Below are 16,528 nucleotides of genomic sequence, written 5' to 3'. Positions count from 1 at the left end.
TTCTCTGCAGAGTCTGTGACTCACAGACACCCAGAGTTCTTTCTTGCCTGCTGCTGTTCATTCATCCGCTCTGCAAAGATGTCAGCTGTGTGCTGTGAACCCCCAGCCCTGTGCTGTGGACTCCCGGCCATGTGCTGGGAGTTGGGGAAGAAAAGATGTCCAAGAACTAGCCCCTGTCCTCGGGTAGCTTCAGTTGTCATAGAGAAGCCAGTCAGAGCCACAGGAAACACCTCTGGTGTAGGTTACGCCCTGTGATAGTGATGTGACCAGGATGTTTTGCGGTGCTTGGCTCAGAGATTCTCTCCCAAGGCATTTGCAAAAGATGAGTCCTGGAGGCAGACTGGGGCTATGGGGAGGATGGAGGAAAAAAACGAAGAGAAATGGAGGTGAATTATTGGAAGTTTAGTTGTGGCTGAAGGGAGAGACGGTATGAAGGATGAGGCTGGAGGAGGAGGCAGATCATACAACAACGGTGAGGCTCAGCGGGAGATTTCAGATTTGATCTTGGGACAACAGGAAGTAAAGGCTTTACGGCCAGGTGAGGGCCGTGATGCTGTCAGATGGGGTTTGGGAAAATCACTCTAAGCATCTTCCAGGTGTTTCTTATTAAGCATCTCCCGGTGCGGCACAAAGCAGTAAAGGGGCTGTTCTGAGTTTACCCTGGGCCTCTGAGGGTTTCATTGATTCCGTAAGTTCCCAGCTCCGCGGGGAAGGTGAAGCCAGAGCCCCACTGGCTGGCGGATGGGTCCTCTGCCTGGAAGGACCGCCTCTGGCCCCAGCCGGAGCTTTGGGGTTCCTTGTCTTTGCAGCTAGAGGGCCATATTCAAAGAGCAGTGGGACTCAGAGCGGTGTGTCTGGTTTGAACAAGAAACCTCAAGCTCTGAAGAGGTGGTAGCCCCTCATGCTTCCCCAGGGGCCACAGCTCTAATTAGGCTGATCTCTGCCTGCAAGTCCTCCTGTGATCTGCGGGGAACAAGGAAGCTTTCATCCCAGAGCCCTTTCAAAGTGCCCATCAGATCCCCGACAGCGGGAGCAGAGGGAGCCGATTGGCAGCAATTGCGAGAGCCCGGGCTGCAGCGTGTGGTGGAGCTGCTGGCAGCAGGAACCTGCCTCCACGCCCGCCAAGCCCGCAGGAGCCCCCAACGGAAAGAATCCTGGCTCCGGGGAAACCGCCTGCTTTCCCCTTCAACGTCCTTGCCTCCCCTGCGCTGTACTAAAAATGCCGATTTGGATTGCAAGCTCTTTTAAATCGTCTCTCTAACTGAGGTCCTGTCTCCAGCAGCAGGGGTTGGTGGACAGGCCACAATCCCTGGTGATCTGAGACCAAGAGCACTGTCTTCCCTCGCCTGAGGCTCTCAGTGTGCATTTCCTGGGAGAGACTTAGGTATCTGCCTCGGGCCAGAGAGTTAGCGGGTTCTTGTAAAGGAATGTTCAGATTGGTTTCTGAAAACCATACCTATGCTCTTCGACACTATCTCCTACTTGCGGGATAGACCCTGTAAATATGGAGGGTGATTGTGCTCATGTTATTTTGCAAAGCGCTGTGTAATTCACGTGAAAAGCATTTTGGAGATAGGGAAGAAAAAACGAGTTAACTCCAGGAGCCACTGTGGAATCAGCTTTAGTTCCGGGAAATGGGCTCATTGGAGCCCATCTTGAACCCCTGGGGAGTAAGGGCACAGCTGGTGGTGAATCTGGATAGTGGCGGGAACGTGGAGGTGACAGGCTGCAGGGCAAGAAGAAAAGGAATTGAAAAGCGAAGAGGTTATCACTAGTGTGGGGAATGTTTGCTGTTTGCCCAGCCATTGCTGATCCCAAAGCAGGTAATGATTAAGCAGGGAAGTTTCCTAACCTCACTGCTGTTTCTCTTCGGTGCAGTGGGGGTAATACTCCCTACCCCTTAGGGCTGGTGGAGGAATCAATAGATTAATAAATACATGTTTAGGACTAAGACAGTGCCTGAATAAATCCTCTGAAGGCCTTAGCTACTCACCACTAAAGGAGCCCAGAAACTAACCAAGGTGTGTTTTTCAAACAGCTTCATTGAGGTATAGTTGTCAAACCTTAAAATTCACTCCTGGTAAGGATACAATTCAGTGTTGTTGTTGTCTTTTTTAATAAATTGATAGTTGTGCCATTACCTTGACAGTCTAGTCTGATAGCTTCATCACCCCGAAAAGCTCATTTGGGCCTATTTGCAGTCGGTCCTTGCTCCCTGACCCAAGCCCCAGGAAGTGCTGATCTGTTCTGTCTCTGTAGACGTGCCTTTGCTGGAGACTTCTGGCTTCTTTTCCTCAGCATAATGTTAGGTTCATGCACGTTAGCATGGATCCGTGCCTCATTCCTTCTTCATTGCAGACTAGTATTCCATTGTATGGATGTACCGCAATTTGTTTATTCACCAGTTGGTGGACGTTTGGGCTGTCCCCACCATCTAGCTGCTGTGAACATTCACGTGCATGTGGACGTACATTTTCCTTTCTCCTGGGCCGACTCCTAGCAGTCGAAGGAGATGGAATGTGAGAGGTGTGAATCTGACTCTTTCCAGAGAGAGCGTGTTGGCACTGATATACACGTGTGAAGATCATTCTTGGAGATCAGTCACCACAGCTTAGTCCCCCGCCACCTTCTCTGTTGCCCAGGAGGGGAACACACTCTCCCATCACTGAGAATCAGCCCCAGGGCACCCGTGGACGGACTTCACTCCTTTTGAGGACAGCACAAGCTGAGAATGGTGGGTGCCAACAGGCAACCGAGATATGTTAAATCTGGTCAGTCAGTCAGTATTTATTGAGCACGTCTTCTGTTCCTGGATTTCCAGCTGTGACATAAATAGTAAATGTGTCCCTTACCCTTCAAATAACTGGCCGAACTTGGCCTGAACCCCAATTTCATGACCTAGAACTTGTCCCCACACCCCCCCCCTTTTTTTTTTCACAAATTCCTGATCTTACTCTTAATCCTGCTTCCAGATCTATATCTGAACCTATCTTTTTGGTTCCAGACAATCCGTTTGCACCTGACATGTCATGGATGTAGTAACCCTGTTAAGGGTTTGGTTGGACTGGGTAGCTTGTGGAAAGGATCCCATCCTCTACACCCAAGGGAGGGACTGCCCCTCCACCGAGGGCTTCTCTCTGGGGAGGAGCCCACCCCCTCTTCTCTAGCTCTCTTGGTATTTTTTTGAATAACGTTGTCACCATTGCTGTCACTTAGCCTTTGTTACAAAAGCAGCAGCACCCTTAACTTTTTTGTAATAAGTTGTGTTCATTTGTTCAGAACATTGCTTTTTCTATAAATTTGTGTTAATAAACCCTTCTCATTACAATTACTGCAGGAAATTTCCAGAATAGTCAAGCAAATTTAGGGAAATTTGGTGACTGGTTGAAATAATTGTTCTGTGTTCTGAGTGGGCTCATTAACCAGATTGGAAATTACTATTTATGTTTCATTCTGTGTGTATAAAGCCTCTCTTGGTTACAATATTGTTCTACTTCTGTCGAAGCTCCAAGAGGCCAAACCATTAAATTCAGTTCAACAGCCCTTTAATGAGCACCAGTTATCCGCAAAGCACCCTGTTAGTGATAAGCCACTAACTCCTATTCAGCCTACAAAACCCATCTAAAATCCCCTATTTTCTGGAAGCCTTCTCTGATAGCTACCACCATCACCCTTCCTCTCCCCCCAGAGTTCATTCTTTTTCTCCTCTGAGTGACTGGTGCATTCCTGTTTGGACGTCTGTTTTGTACTGTTCTTTAATTTTGTTCATGTTGGCCTCTCTTACTGTGCACGGAGCCTTTGAGCCAGAGCCTGTGCTTCATTCATGTTCCTATTTCTTGCACCTAGGGAAGATTTGAACAGTCATTTGTAAAGTTTTGAGTGGATGATGAGAAAGCCTTCAAAGCCAGCATGTGAGGCATGAGTGATGGAGGTTTGCCGAACAGAGAAGCCAGTTTGGTCTGAAGCCATGGTCTCCCTGCTGCACAGTCCCATAGCCCCACAGCTGCTTGCCTCTGCCTTTGCTGTGCTCCTGCTCTCTGATCTCAGCACAGCAGATCCTGCCACTCTGCTGTCATGCGGGGGGCGGGGGGTGGGGGGCAGTTGGAGGGAATCTGAAATGGGACCCCTAAGGACTCCACCACCTGTAGGTTCTTGATTTCCCGGGAGAGAATCCAAGAGCCAGTCCGAGTGAGGAGGAAAGCAGGTTTTCTTTAGGTTGAGAGAAAGAGGCCAGAGCAGGGTCCCTGGAGACAGGAGAGGGTGAGCCCAGAGGTGACTGCACCCACTGCTCCCCTGGTTGTGCATCTGGGACGGAAGGCACCTGCTAAAGAAGCGCAAGTGCACATCCCAGTGGCCACGGCGGACTCGAGAGTGGGTTGCTCCGGGGTAGTCAGTGCTTGGGATGTATTTATGTGTCTCCAAGGCTGGGTTGTTTCTGAACTTGGTGCCAGATTCTGCCTCCGCCTCTGGTTGGGGCAGGGGGACCTTGTTCCTACTCAAATATGGTCCTTTCTGAAGTGTCCTGGCCTTTTCATTATAATGAGCTTTGGGGTCGGTCTCTGATCAATTTTTCCTCCATCTTAGATTGACCTGGTTTTCGCCAGTCCTTGCTGTGTTGACTTCTGCGACTGCCCACCCCCGCCACAAACTGTTTCCTTTGATAGTTTACCTGCCTATGATGTGATGTGGGCTCCCACTTCCTCACTCCCCCGTGAGAGTTTTCCCCAGCTTCTTTCTGTCCTGCCCACTCCCCTCCCAGAACTCCACAGTGGCTCCATCTCACTCAGGATGAGACAAAGCTTTACGTGGACCCCAAAGCTCTGTGTGTGCTGATCCCTGGAACCCCCTCCCCCCAGACCCTGTCTCCTACTTCTGACCCCCAACACACACTCTGTTCAACCCTACGGAATTCTCTGCTCCTTTTGGAACCTGCTTGGCACTCCATCATCAGAGCCTCTGGTCTTGATTTCCGTCTGTCCGGAATGTTTTTCACAGATACTTGTGTGGCTCCCTCTTTTACTTCCTCCTGTCTTTTCTTAAATGTCACCTTCTTGGCCCTGGCTGGGTAGCTCAACTGGTTTGAGTGTGGTCCTGATACACCAAGGTTGTAGGTTTGGTCTCCCTTCAGAGCTCATGCAAGAATCAACCAGTGAATGCATCAATATGTGGAACAACAAATCTCTGTCTCTCCCTCTACCTCTCCCTCCCTCCCACTCCTCCTTCCTCTAAATTAATTAATTAATTAATTAAAATGTCACCTTCTCCATAATGCCTTATCTGGACTCTCTCATCCCCCACATCTCCATCCCTTTTCCTCACTTCATTCTTTTGAGAGCACTTATTATCTTTTAACATATTATTTATAATTCATTTCTCTGTTTTTCTGTCTCCCTCATTGACGATAAGCTATATGAAGGTAGGGGTTTGGGTTCCTTTTTAGTTTTCCACTGAGTCACCCCCAAGGGCCTAGGAGAGTGCCTTGCACATAGTGACAGTAGAGCCAACTGCAGATGGTGCTGTTTATCTCAGGTACCTTTCTGAGCACTTTACGCATTGTAATTAATGTAATCCCCTCTACAGCTCTAGAAAATTGGTGTTTTCTTCATTTTACAGCAAAAACTGAGACAAGATTATGTAACTAGCCAAGATCATTCTGCTAGTAAGTGGAGGAGCTAGATTCAAGCCCAGGCAGTTTGAGTTCTGAACCCTTATGCTTTCCTGCTTCCTAGCCAGTATTTTGTTGAATGAATGAGTGAATGAATGAGTGAATGAATGCGTGAGTGAATGAATGAATGAATGAATGAATGCATGAGTGAGTGGACGAGTGCTTATGGAGAAGACACCGGTTGGCATTGCCATGGTAGCCTAGGCTGAGGTTGGTTGACTGAAACAAGACCTCCAGCCTCCCATGAGCACCTGGGGCCTTGATCCAGGGGTGAGAAGAAGCTTGTGAAGGGGTCCTGGGCAAAGGGATGGCTCTTGTGGAGAAATTGTCATACATACTCCAGGCAACTTGACCTCTTACCTCTGGACTGTGGCAGCAAGTAATGGTCGACCTTAGAATATTACCCTTAACATTTCTAGGTGCCTCTTAAAGCCGCCTCACTGTAGCTCACAGGAATTACATAAGGACTGAAGGACAGTGGTATTCTCCATTTTAGATGTGATAGCAGGCAGAGAGCTCAAGGGATGTCAGTGAAGTCCCCCAGCTGGGACTGTAACTGCAGCCCAGATCCCCACACTCCTTCTGCCTTACCTGGTCCCGTGCTTACTGGGAACACCTTCCTCGCTTCAGTTTTAAGGCTTAAGAAGTTTCTGCTGCTATTTTTACTATTGTCTCCCAAAACAGACTTCTGAGAGGATGCCAGGCCAGCCCCAGGGAGCCCTGAGTAAGCATGCCGGGGGCCCGTGCGCATGTGTACTTGCGCTGAGCTCTCCACTGAAGGGGCGTGGAGGCGGTCGGCTGCAGTGGTCTACTGAGAAGTGAGCAGAAGGGACAGAGCCACCCTGCAGCGGAGCTTTGAGGGCACTTGCTTTGTGCAGACTTCATGGTGCCATGTAGCCCCCGCTTCTCAGATGCACAGGCATCCCCTCTACGGGGGACAGGAAGAGGAGTGAGCACTTGTGGCCCACCTGCTGTTTGCCAGCCTTCCGCTCAGCTCCATCGCTAAGTCAGCATCACTTTCCACAGATGAGTGATGGAGCCCAGACCAGACTGGGTAGCGTGCCCAGAGCACCCCAGGGACAGCGTCGGATCCAGCCTCCTAACTTGAAGTGCCTTCCTTGGCCACATCACCTCCTAATCTAACACGGCAGAGTCTTTCTCCTCATTTATTTTACTCCTGGGACTGCTTCCCATACCACAAGAGGCTAAAAATGAATAAGAAGCAAAGTTTCTAACTGCCTGTGGGTGTCATATAAGGAAAGACATTCTGTGGGGGTTTTTTGTTGTTTTTTGTTTTTTTTTTTTTAAGAAAAGCTCTATGCCTGGCCAGCATGGCTCAGTGGTTGAGCATCGACCAGGAGGTCACAGTTTGATTCTCAGTCAGGGCACATGCCCGGGTTGCAGGCTTGATCCCCAGCAGGGGGTGTGCAGCAGGCAGCTGATCCATGATTCTCATCATGGATGTTTCTCTCCCTCTCCCTTCCTTGCTGAAATTAATAAAAACATTAAAAAAAAAGCTCTAAAGCCAGTATTGGAGCCTCCAGCCTTGGAGGACTTGCAGTTCCCCAGCCTAATCCAGGGTTGAGCTGCCCTGAATCCAGAAGGCAGAGAAATTCTCACGGGGCTTCTAGGGATGTAGACGGCTGGTCTGACCCAGGTTTCTCTGGTTGTTTGCCTATCCCGTGCACTCACACAGTAGGCTTTGGTGTACGTTGGATTTAAAATCTACTTATCTTAATACTTAAAGGCTGTCAAAGTTATCAGATGTCTCCTGAAGGTATATAAGCAAAGTAGTTTGCATTAGCCCAGCCCACCCGAGACTTCCCTAGACCTGCTGGTTTCCTCCACTCCCTCTAGATCCCGGAAACGACAGGCCCTGCCCCATTCTGAGCTCCCACACCTGTGCCAGGGTGCCTCCCTGATGGGCTGCAGGTTACCCCACGTCCTCTCACACGTCCTCAGACAGTTTTTCTAGCTGTTGAATCAGGACGGCATTGTAACTGTTTTCAGCCAACAAGCCCTGAGCCCAACCAAGGCTCCCCTTCCCTGTGCCCTGGCAGCAGCTGCCTCCCCTGTGGGCTGCCTGGCAGGCTGGGGATTGCAAGTGGCAGCTCTGATCCCTTGGCTGATGGCTTTGTTGTCATTCCAGGACTTCTGCCACGGGCAGGTGATGTGGCCGCCCCTCAGTGCCCTGCAGGTGAAGCTGGCTGAGCCCGGGCAGTCCTGCAAGCAGGTGTGCCAGGAGAACCAGCTCATCTGTGAGCCATCTTTCTTCCAGCACCTGAACAAGGACAAGGACCTGCTGAAGTGAGTGCTGGGGCGGGGCGGGGCGGGGCGGGGCGGGGCGGCCCAGAGCAGGATGAGGTTCCGTTTCCAGGCTCGTGGGCTGTGGGGAAAGATGTGGGGCGGTGAGCAGGTTGCAGCGCGATCCCCCCAGAGAAAGTTAGCGGCATTTTTATTGTTAGGTGGATGAGGTCACCTGGCATGCTGATATATTTAGAATTCGAATGAGGGCATTTTATTTGCATAAGTAATGTCATGGCTGGGCTTGAAGATTGTGGGAGGTGTTCACTTTGCTACCGTCATACCCCAGAACCATAGGAGTGGAGGTGGGCACAGAACCACGGCAGTCGGAGACATGCAGGTGGCGGGTGAGCTTGTGCCCTAGAGTGAGGAAGGAAGGAGAGACATGGGCAAGGAGCTGGCAAGAACTGCCTACAGCAAAGTCCACGCCACCTTCCCCTCTTGCAGCCCGTCCCTGTTTGCATGTTTGTCCAGCTCCTCTGGTATGAGCAGGCCTGACCCTTCCAGGTCCCTCGGCAGGAGGTGGGTGTGGTGGGCACCGGGAACCTGGGCCAGCCTGCGCCCAGGAGGGGCCGTCTGGATTGCATGAGCTTTTGCCCTCGTGCTTGCATTGTTTTTACTGACGCCCCTCACTTCCCTCTGCGTTGGCATTTTGAGTTTGGCAGTTGCAGTTCCCAAATTTCCATGTGCGGTTTCTTTGACCTCTGACTCAGGGCCCCCTCCGTAGAGCAGTGCTCTGTCCCTGTCTCAAAGGGTGTTTAAGGAACACAATGTCCTCTGGAGAGAGGCGTGCCTGGCCCCGCTCTGGCTTCGTGCCTGTCGGAGAACGAGGTCGGCCCCATGGTCACCCGTGCACAGTTGTCTGAGCCGGCCTGGTCGTTATTCCCAAGTATAAACCCATTTCAGAAGAGCACGTGGCTCTGGCGTCTCAGCCGCAGGGGAGCCCTGCTGAGGAGGGACGTGGGAGACGCCCTCTTCCCGCCGAGACCAGGTTCTGAGGCTGCCCTGGCTCCCCATCAACCTAAAGGCTAGGCAAGCCAGTCAGTGCAGTGCTGCTGTGGTGAAATCTGCTCTGGGATTTATGGAAAGCCTGCAGTGGTCCTAGGAGCTTCCATTTCCACGCACACATCCCGGATTCTGGGGTCCAGCAGGGGCTTCCCCCCGGCTTGTCTTAGGAACAGCTCTGGCAGCAAAGTGGCTTTCTGAGAACCCCCAGTGTCTATGCATCAGAGTCTGGACTTGCTGGGGGCAGACTAGGGACTGTCCACCCAGAATTGTCTCAACGCCCCCAACCTGTCCCCACAAAACAGGGATGCTGCTGCCCGGGTCCCGTGATCGAGGCCCCACATAGCATGCCTTTCCCCCAGGCACAGGCCTAGGTCCAGTGAGGAGACAGGAAGGGGAGCCAATGGACTAGTCTCCTCTGTCTCCTCGATTTTCTCATCTGTAAAATGGGGACATCCTGGGTGATGGTGAGATGATGTGCAGCCAGAGCTCTGGGTGGGGAGAGCAGGCCCCAGGTCACCAGGAGGAGCCAAGAGAGCCAGGCCCCATGCCATGGAGTGCCTAACAACTCCCATTGTAGCCACGTGGGTTTCTTCTTGGGAGCCTGCAGGGAATGCTAACATTGCAATAAAGCTGCCTGCAGTTAATTCTCTGAATGTAAGGGCCCTACTGAATGCGTTGTGCCTGCTTTGTAAATGCTGACCGTGTTGTAAAACCCCAGCTGTCTGCCAGCTGTTAGTGCCTCCTCAGCACGAGGCGCCCCGGCCCACCCATGTCCATGGCCAGTTAGCAGTGAGGGGCTCCGCACGCCAGCACTGCCTTTCCTGCTCCCCCTTGCGGGCCTGGATTGTGACATGAATTGAGCCCTTTGGAGCGTCCCGTGCTGTCACCTTGAGTCGGGAATCGGCAGCTGGTCTTGAGCTCCGGTGCAGGCAGGGCACGGCGTGTGTGCTGCAGGGGCAACGACAGCTCCTGTGCACAGAGCGTGCGCAGTTCTGACCACAGTGGGTGGACACCTGGGACGAACCAAGTCCAGGCCGGGGGGGGGGGGGGGGGCCTGTGGGGAGGGCCTCGCTCCATAAGTAGGAACGTGCGGTCCCATGAGACCTTGTTTGTGATTTGGCTGCCTTTTCAAGTTGTATCTCATAAAATATTATTGAGTTTGGGAGGGTTTTAACTGAGCTCTGGTTCCTGAGAAGAGGGAGTGGCCCTGACTCAGAATGGTCGAGGGGAGCTTGGGGCACGTGGAAGTAGCGGGGGGGGGGGGGGGGGGGGGGGGGGGACTCCAGGACAGGGACGATGGGAGGGCTAGGCCAGCTCCGGCCCCTCACCCTGTGTGTCAGGGGGATGAGCAGCTCTGTCCTCTCAGGAAGTCGGGGGCCCCTGAGGAGGCGGGCCTTTGCCCTCTGATTCTTCCAGAGCCATAAAATGTAAACCGAGGCATTGGGCCTCAGGAGCCCTAACTCTGCCCTGTAAGAGACGCTGGAGAGGCGGCGCCCTGCAGAAGGGAGACTAGACCACACCAGGGTCCCCGCGCAGGTGTGAGGGTGTGAGCAGGAGTGGGTGTGAATGGGTGTGTGTCCGGTGACAGACATCACAGGAATACGGAGGCTGGAACAGTGGCGTGCATGCCCTGCAAAGGAAGGGCCCCCAGTGGAGAGGGGTTTGCGGGCCGTGGAGGCCATCTGGGCTCTGGGTACACTCCAAGGATTAGGAAAGTCACCTCACCTCTCTGGTGAATTCGCTCACCAGTTAAGCAGGAATGATGGCATGGCCTTCCTGTGCGGCCAGGGTTGTGGGGCAGGGCCCTGCCGCTGGAGGAGGGAGCGCTCCCTGGGGCCAGCAGGTGGGTGGCATCCAGAGGTGGCCAGAGCTGTGCCACACCCTGGACCGTGGGAAGGCTGTGGTCTCCGACACCATCCCTGGGCAGGCAGGCTGCTCCCACGACCACCCCGGTGAGATGCGCTCACTCACACCAGGAGGCTGAGCCTGGGGTCTGAGTCCAGGTGACCAGGCAGGAGCTGGAGGGTTCTTTGTGGCCACTGACAGTGACAGCCCCTGCCATGGGGTCTGAGGTGAGTTGCAGACATTTCCATGCTCCTGCTTAGCAGGGTACCAGGCATATGACTCAAGATACAGCAGGTGCTATCATCCTCCTAAACAAAGAGCTGGAGCGTACTGTTTCCCAGGCCGCGTTCCATATGGAAACTTGGGTGCACATGTGAGCTCGGAGACCCCCCGCGGTGGGTTGGCCAGCTGGGATAGCCTGCGTAGGCTTGGAAACCCTGAATCTCTTTTCCTTTAGGAAAGCCATAAAGCCCTACTTCCTGCCTTCGCCTTCCTGCTCCACAACCTTAACCCTCTGCACGCCTCCACCTCCTGGCTGGTGTGCCAAGACCAGAGGTGATGGGGCATTTAGGGAAGTCGCAGAGCCCACTGGTGACTGCAGGGGCGAGATATGAGGGAGCGCTGCCCTCCCCAGCACTGAGCGCCAGGCTGGCAGCCCCAAGAGCCACCAGCATCCCCCAGATGCCCTGGAAATCGCCTGATTGGTGTTGGCAAGGGTGGGGCCAAGGAGGGTGCTAGTTGGCTGGAGGAAGACAGGAGGGGGCTGGAGGAATGGGGCCTGGGGCAGGGGGACCTGGAAGCTTTGCAGGGACAGCAGGAAACCTCGGGGTCCCCAGCTGGACCCTCCCCTGTCCGCAGGACTCGAGACTTCTGTGAATGTCGGAAAACTGAGACAGTTGTCCTGTGTCTGTTCACACTGTGGCAGGGAGGCCGGCAGCCTAGCCCACCCAGTGTCTGCCAGGCAGAGGACCAGGATGGCGATGATGTTTGTGACAGCAGCTCCCACTTCCTGAGACCTCCCCCAGCGCTAGCCATTGCCCAGTGCTCTGGGGTGCTGCTGTCATTCCCGCACCTCCCGTGGTTAAGAATCATCTACCCCAGTTCACAGAGGCTCAGTCATGGCTCCAGGGCACAGGTCTGCCTGGCCGCCTGGACCTTCTTCTCTGAACTGTCCCCACGGGGTAGGCAGGCACCAGGCTGGACACCTGGTGCCCAAGGAGCAGGAGGAGAAGGCACGGCCCCTCTCTGGGACAGAGGCCGGCAGTGTTGGGCCCAGGCAGTGTCCCAGCTGGAGAGTCAGAGTCACTGGGTCTGCAGCCCACAGACAAGCCAGCTGTAGGAGATGGCAGAGGAGCAGGAGCACAGGCTGGGGTCAGGATTTAGACTCCTCCCTGCAGTCCTGAGGCCTAGCACTTACCTGGGGGGAGGGGGGGGGCACTGCTGTTGCCATGGCTGCAGAGGTCCAGTGAGCCACGCCCCAGAGCAGCACCTCCCTCTGATGAGCAGGGCACCAGGGAGATGATTCCTGCTGCAGAGGCCAAGGCCATGCAGCTGGAATCTTTGTGAGCCGTCAATAAAAACATTCAACATAGCTGTAAAAATTGGGGTGTCCAAAAAGGTACACACACTTTGAATAATTATAAAGGTAGTGTTTATTAAAATCATTTCATTTTCAAAAGAGTTATCAGCTCTTAAAATGTACATGCAGTTTTTTGGGACACCCTGTATTTAAATTTTACACGACTTTGCCCCAGCCTTACTCCTTAGAAGTAACCATTGTTACGGTTTTAATGTATAGCCTTCTCGGCTTTTAGACACACACACAGTCTCACATATACACATTACACACACTCACATTCTCTTACACACACACATGCACCACACACGTACCTTATACACACTCATACTCTCACCCACTCGCACATGCACACCACACACACGTTCTCACCCATGCTCTCAGCCACTCACATGCACACACCACACACACTCACAGTTCTTCCACACTTATACTCCCACCCACTACAGGCGCACACACATATACCACACACGTTCTTACACACTCATGCTCTCAACCACTCACATGCACATACACATACATCACACACACACTCACACACGTTCTTACACACCCATACCCTCACCCACTCACATGCGCGCACGCGCACACACACACAGGTGGAGCTGGGTCACGCCGTGCCTCCCGCTCTGCGACCTGCCTCCTGCAGGACAGCTCTGCACCGCCACTTGCATTTGTACCTCATCCTGTTTCGGGGGCTGCCTGGAACTCCCAAAGCACATGCGCCAAGTTGACTTCCCCATTCCCCACGTGGTGTTTGGGTTATTTACTTTCACGCTTACATACAGTCTTCACAAGCAGCCTTGAATGCGTGTCCCCACACACATCCAGGCACACGCCTCTCTCTAGCCCCATGCCTGGAGTGGAGTCTTGCTGGGTCAGAGGGTGGGGACTTGCTGGGTCAGAGGGTGGGGACTTGCTGGGTCAGAGGGTGGGGACTTGCTGGGTCAGAGGGTGGAGACTTGCTGGGTCAGAGGGTACTGGTCGCTGTCTATTTAAAGCAGGAGAAGCAACCATGCTCCCCACTTCAGGAGGTGGGCGGAGGAGCCAGTGACGAGGACAGTCCATGCACCTCCAACCTTGTGCTTTTCCTCTCCAGGTACGAGGTGATCTGCCAAAGCTCAGAGCTGGCCAAGGACATCCTGGTGCCCTCCTTTGACCCCAAGAGCAAGCACTGTGTGTTTCAAGGTGACCTCCTGCTGTTCAGCTGTGCAGGCGCCCACCCCAGGCACCGGAGGATCTGCCCCTGCCGGGACTTCATCAAGGGCCAGGTGGCTCTCTGCAAAGACTGTCTCTAGGGGCCACCAGCTGGCCCTGCACACACTGTGCTGGGAAGACAGCGGCTCCAGCCCTCTCCTGGCAGAGCCAGGGGGGCAGGTGTCATTCAGGGACTCTCGCCAGAGCCTGAACTTTTTGGTGGAAGGTTTCGATGTGGTATCACTCCTGCTGTGGTCAGCGCCTCACAGCGGCATTTTCACCAAAACCAAAGGCGGGCAGGCGTCAGGCCGGGAGCCTGGCTGCTCTTCCCCGCACAACTTTATTTTTTGAGGAGCAACTGCAGGGAGAATCCCTCAGTGCACTTGCTCCAGGGCAGAGCGTGAATCTCAAGATTCATTTAAAACAAAACAAAACCAGGGGGTAACTGAGCTGGTTGGCAAGAACTTTTGGGAACATTCCTAAATCCATTAACTTATTTATTTGGGAGGGGGAGGGTGCCAGGGGAGGGCAGAGAGGAACTGATCACAGGTCTTGTTTTTTTGATTTCCCACTGTTTACCATCACCTTCACTGTAATAGTGTTCTGTCTCCTTCAGGTGGGTGCAGGAGGGAGAGGCGGGGTGCCCTGTGGGGACCTAGCTCCTCAAAGCAGGTGGTGGCAGAAAAGAAGATCTTGTGTGTGTGCTTGGTGGCAGCTACAGAACAGGCACCCCCAGATGTGGGGGGACAACCCAGCCAGGGAACGAAGTACATGATTGGGAAATAGACATCTGGTGGTTGGTGGTAAATCCCGAAAGGCAGGACCGGGACGGAAAGAGCTACTACCCTTGGACTTAGTCATGATGTTTACCCCTTACAAGCGTTGTCTTTGAGCTGGGAGTGGACAAGTGAACTGGCCCCTGTGGCCTGGTGTCACCACTGGAGCTGGGATCCAAACCTTGGGCTTGCATTACATTCCTTTGAATGCCTGGAACCTCCGTAGCCCAGGGAATGGGGCTCTGGGCGAACTTGATGTTGACCGGGGGAGCAGGGGCAGGGCAGTGTGAAAATGAGTCGCTGTCCTGGCCGATCACCTGTGGGGGTGGGGGTGGGGGTGGGGTGGCTCTCAGCCCAGGCACCAGTATTCTGAGGGATGAGCCCGTTGGTAGCTTGGCCTGGTCAGACTCACTGGAACCCCCCCTTCCAGGCCCTGCGCTCTGCTTTGCTGGGTTCCCCGCCCCCACCAGGCAGTTCCAGTGCTTTGGGTGTACGTTTCCTAGGAAGCCCTGGCATCCCCACGGGGTAAGCGTGAGCCCTCTCCTCCCTCTTAGAGTCTCCCTGTTATGAGTAGTTGGAGTCCACCCAGCCTTGGTGGTGGCCCTGGCCTCCCAGCACCCTGCATGTCCTCGGGCAGCCGCCCCACCTCGGCTGGCAAAGAGCTGGCAAGATGAATGGCCGGCGGGCCTTTGAGAAGTGAGACTAAAGGAAGGACTGTTTCAGGGGGACAGAGGAGTGCGGCACCTTTAGGTGTGGGGAGTTAGATTCTGCCTGCTTCTCAGCTCTTCCCTCGGCATAAATAGCACCAAATGCTCAGCTGGCCTTTTTCACTTCGACTCTCAGTGTGTCTGAATCCCAGCTCCAATCCTAGAGAACGGAGGGGGTAGGAGGGCAGCCAGGGCCTCCCCCCCCCCACCCCCTTCAGGTGACCCCTGAACGCATGTGCAAGGGAGAGTGCTGATGGGGAGGCCAGGGCCCAGCAGCAAGGACACAAGAAAGGAAACCTTGTAATAGGATGTGAGTGAGTGTGGGTGTGTGTTCTTTTAAGCTTTGCAAGGGCAGTTACCTGCGCTAGGAGGGGCAACAACTGCCTTCCTTGCTGTTAGGAATTGCTTTTCTCTGTGAAAGATCCTCTTGGCCGCACCCTAAATTGTGGGAATTGGATTGAGCGCCCAGGCCTACAATTCCTGAGCCCGTGCTGCCCTCTCCTGGGCCCTCTGGGCGCTCCCAATGGTGAGGCTGTCAGTGCAGGCATCCGGCCAGCAGGGGGCGCCTGCGGGCCGAGACCTGTTTGCCAAGCTCAGCAACCCATTTTGCGGATAGCTGTTTATTAAACCAGCACAGGGACTCAGAGAGTGTGGAAACTAGGAAGCTACATTCTGTGGAAAGATTCGGTGCCTGCCTTGTGTTCCAGAAGCTTCTAGGAATGAATGCTTGTTGGCTGCCCAAGCTCGGGGACTCCCCACCTTCCCACTCCTGTGTCGGGAGCCTCAGCTCAGGTGCCCAGCAGGGCACCTTCCCCATTAGGTGCCTCAGCTTCTGCCAGCCCAGTGTTGGCCGAGGCGAGGCAGTTCCACGGGGAGAGGGGTCTGCTGCTCCTGGGGCACAGTGACTTACACCCCAGTTGTTGAAGGCTGTATCAATAGAGGCAGTGACGCTGGACAGGTACTGGCCGCCATCCCTCACCCCCCTAACTTGGCCCAAGTCAGGTCAGCAGTGGTCCACACCCAGTAGGGACTTGATTCTTGCCTGCCTTGGGTGGAGGGCACCCAGAGTGTGGGCGATTTTTCCTAATAGAGCCCTAAGCCAACCTGTGGCTGGAGACACTTCCACACGGGGGCCTACGCCCGGACCCGTCTCCCTGGCTATGAGCACACCTTACCTGGCCTGTACGTTTTTGTACATTTCTTCCTAAGTGAAATCTGGCGTTTTCCCCCCACTGTGATCTTAAATTCCTAAAAAAATAAACTTGAGGGGAAACATTTACCTAATTTATTAAAAGAGAGAAAGCCTTCCTTTGACATGTAAAGACTTTCAGGAGTAGAAGCTCCTAAGAGGAAGCACTGCTTTTAATGTCAGTGGACACCTCATTTACTCCGCGTATGTAATTGGACTTGCACTTGAACAAAGGGAGAGGTTTTTTGCGTCTTTGCTTAC

The 16,528-nt window shown here is 53.8% G+C and overlaps 1 protein-coding gene across 1 annotated transcript in view; it reads left to right on the top strand.

The window, feature by feature from the left end:
* Positions 1-13,696, top strand: part of MGAT5 (alpha-1,6-mannosylglycoprotein 6-beta-N-acetylglucosaminyltransferase) — a gene marked incomplete at its 3' end in the record, with an annotated part of 356,096 nt that extends 342,400 nt beyond the window's left edge. The window contains exons 16-17 of the mRNA XM_081095204.1: positions 7,815-7,972; positions 13,498-13,696. Of these exons, the coding sequence (XP_080951330.1) occupies positions 7,815-7,972; positions 13,498-13,696 (357 nt within the window). The remainder of the gene's footprint in view (positions 1-7,814; positions 7,973-13,497) is intronic.
* Between the last annotated feature and the right edge of the window lie 2,832 nt (positions 13,697-16,528).

Source organism: Myotis nattereri (genome assembly GCF_964212035.1).
Source record: "Myotis nattereri genome assembly, chromosome: 7".
In the NCBI taxonomy this organism is placed as follows: Eukaryota; Metazoa; Chordata; class Mammalia; order Chiroptera; family Vespertilionidae; genus Myotis; species Myotis nattereri.
This window is presented reverse-complemented; position numbering and strand designations above follow the sequence as displayed.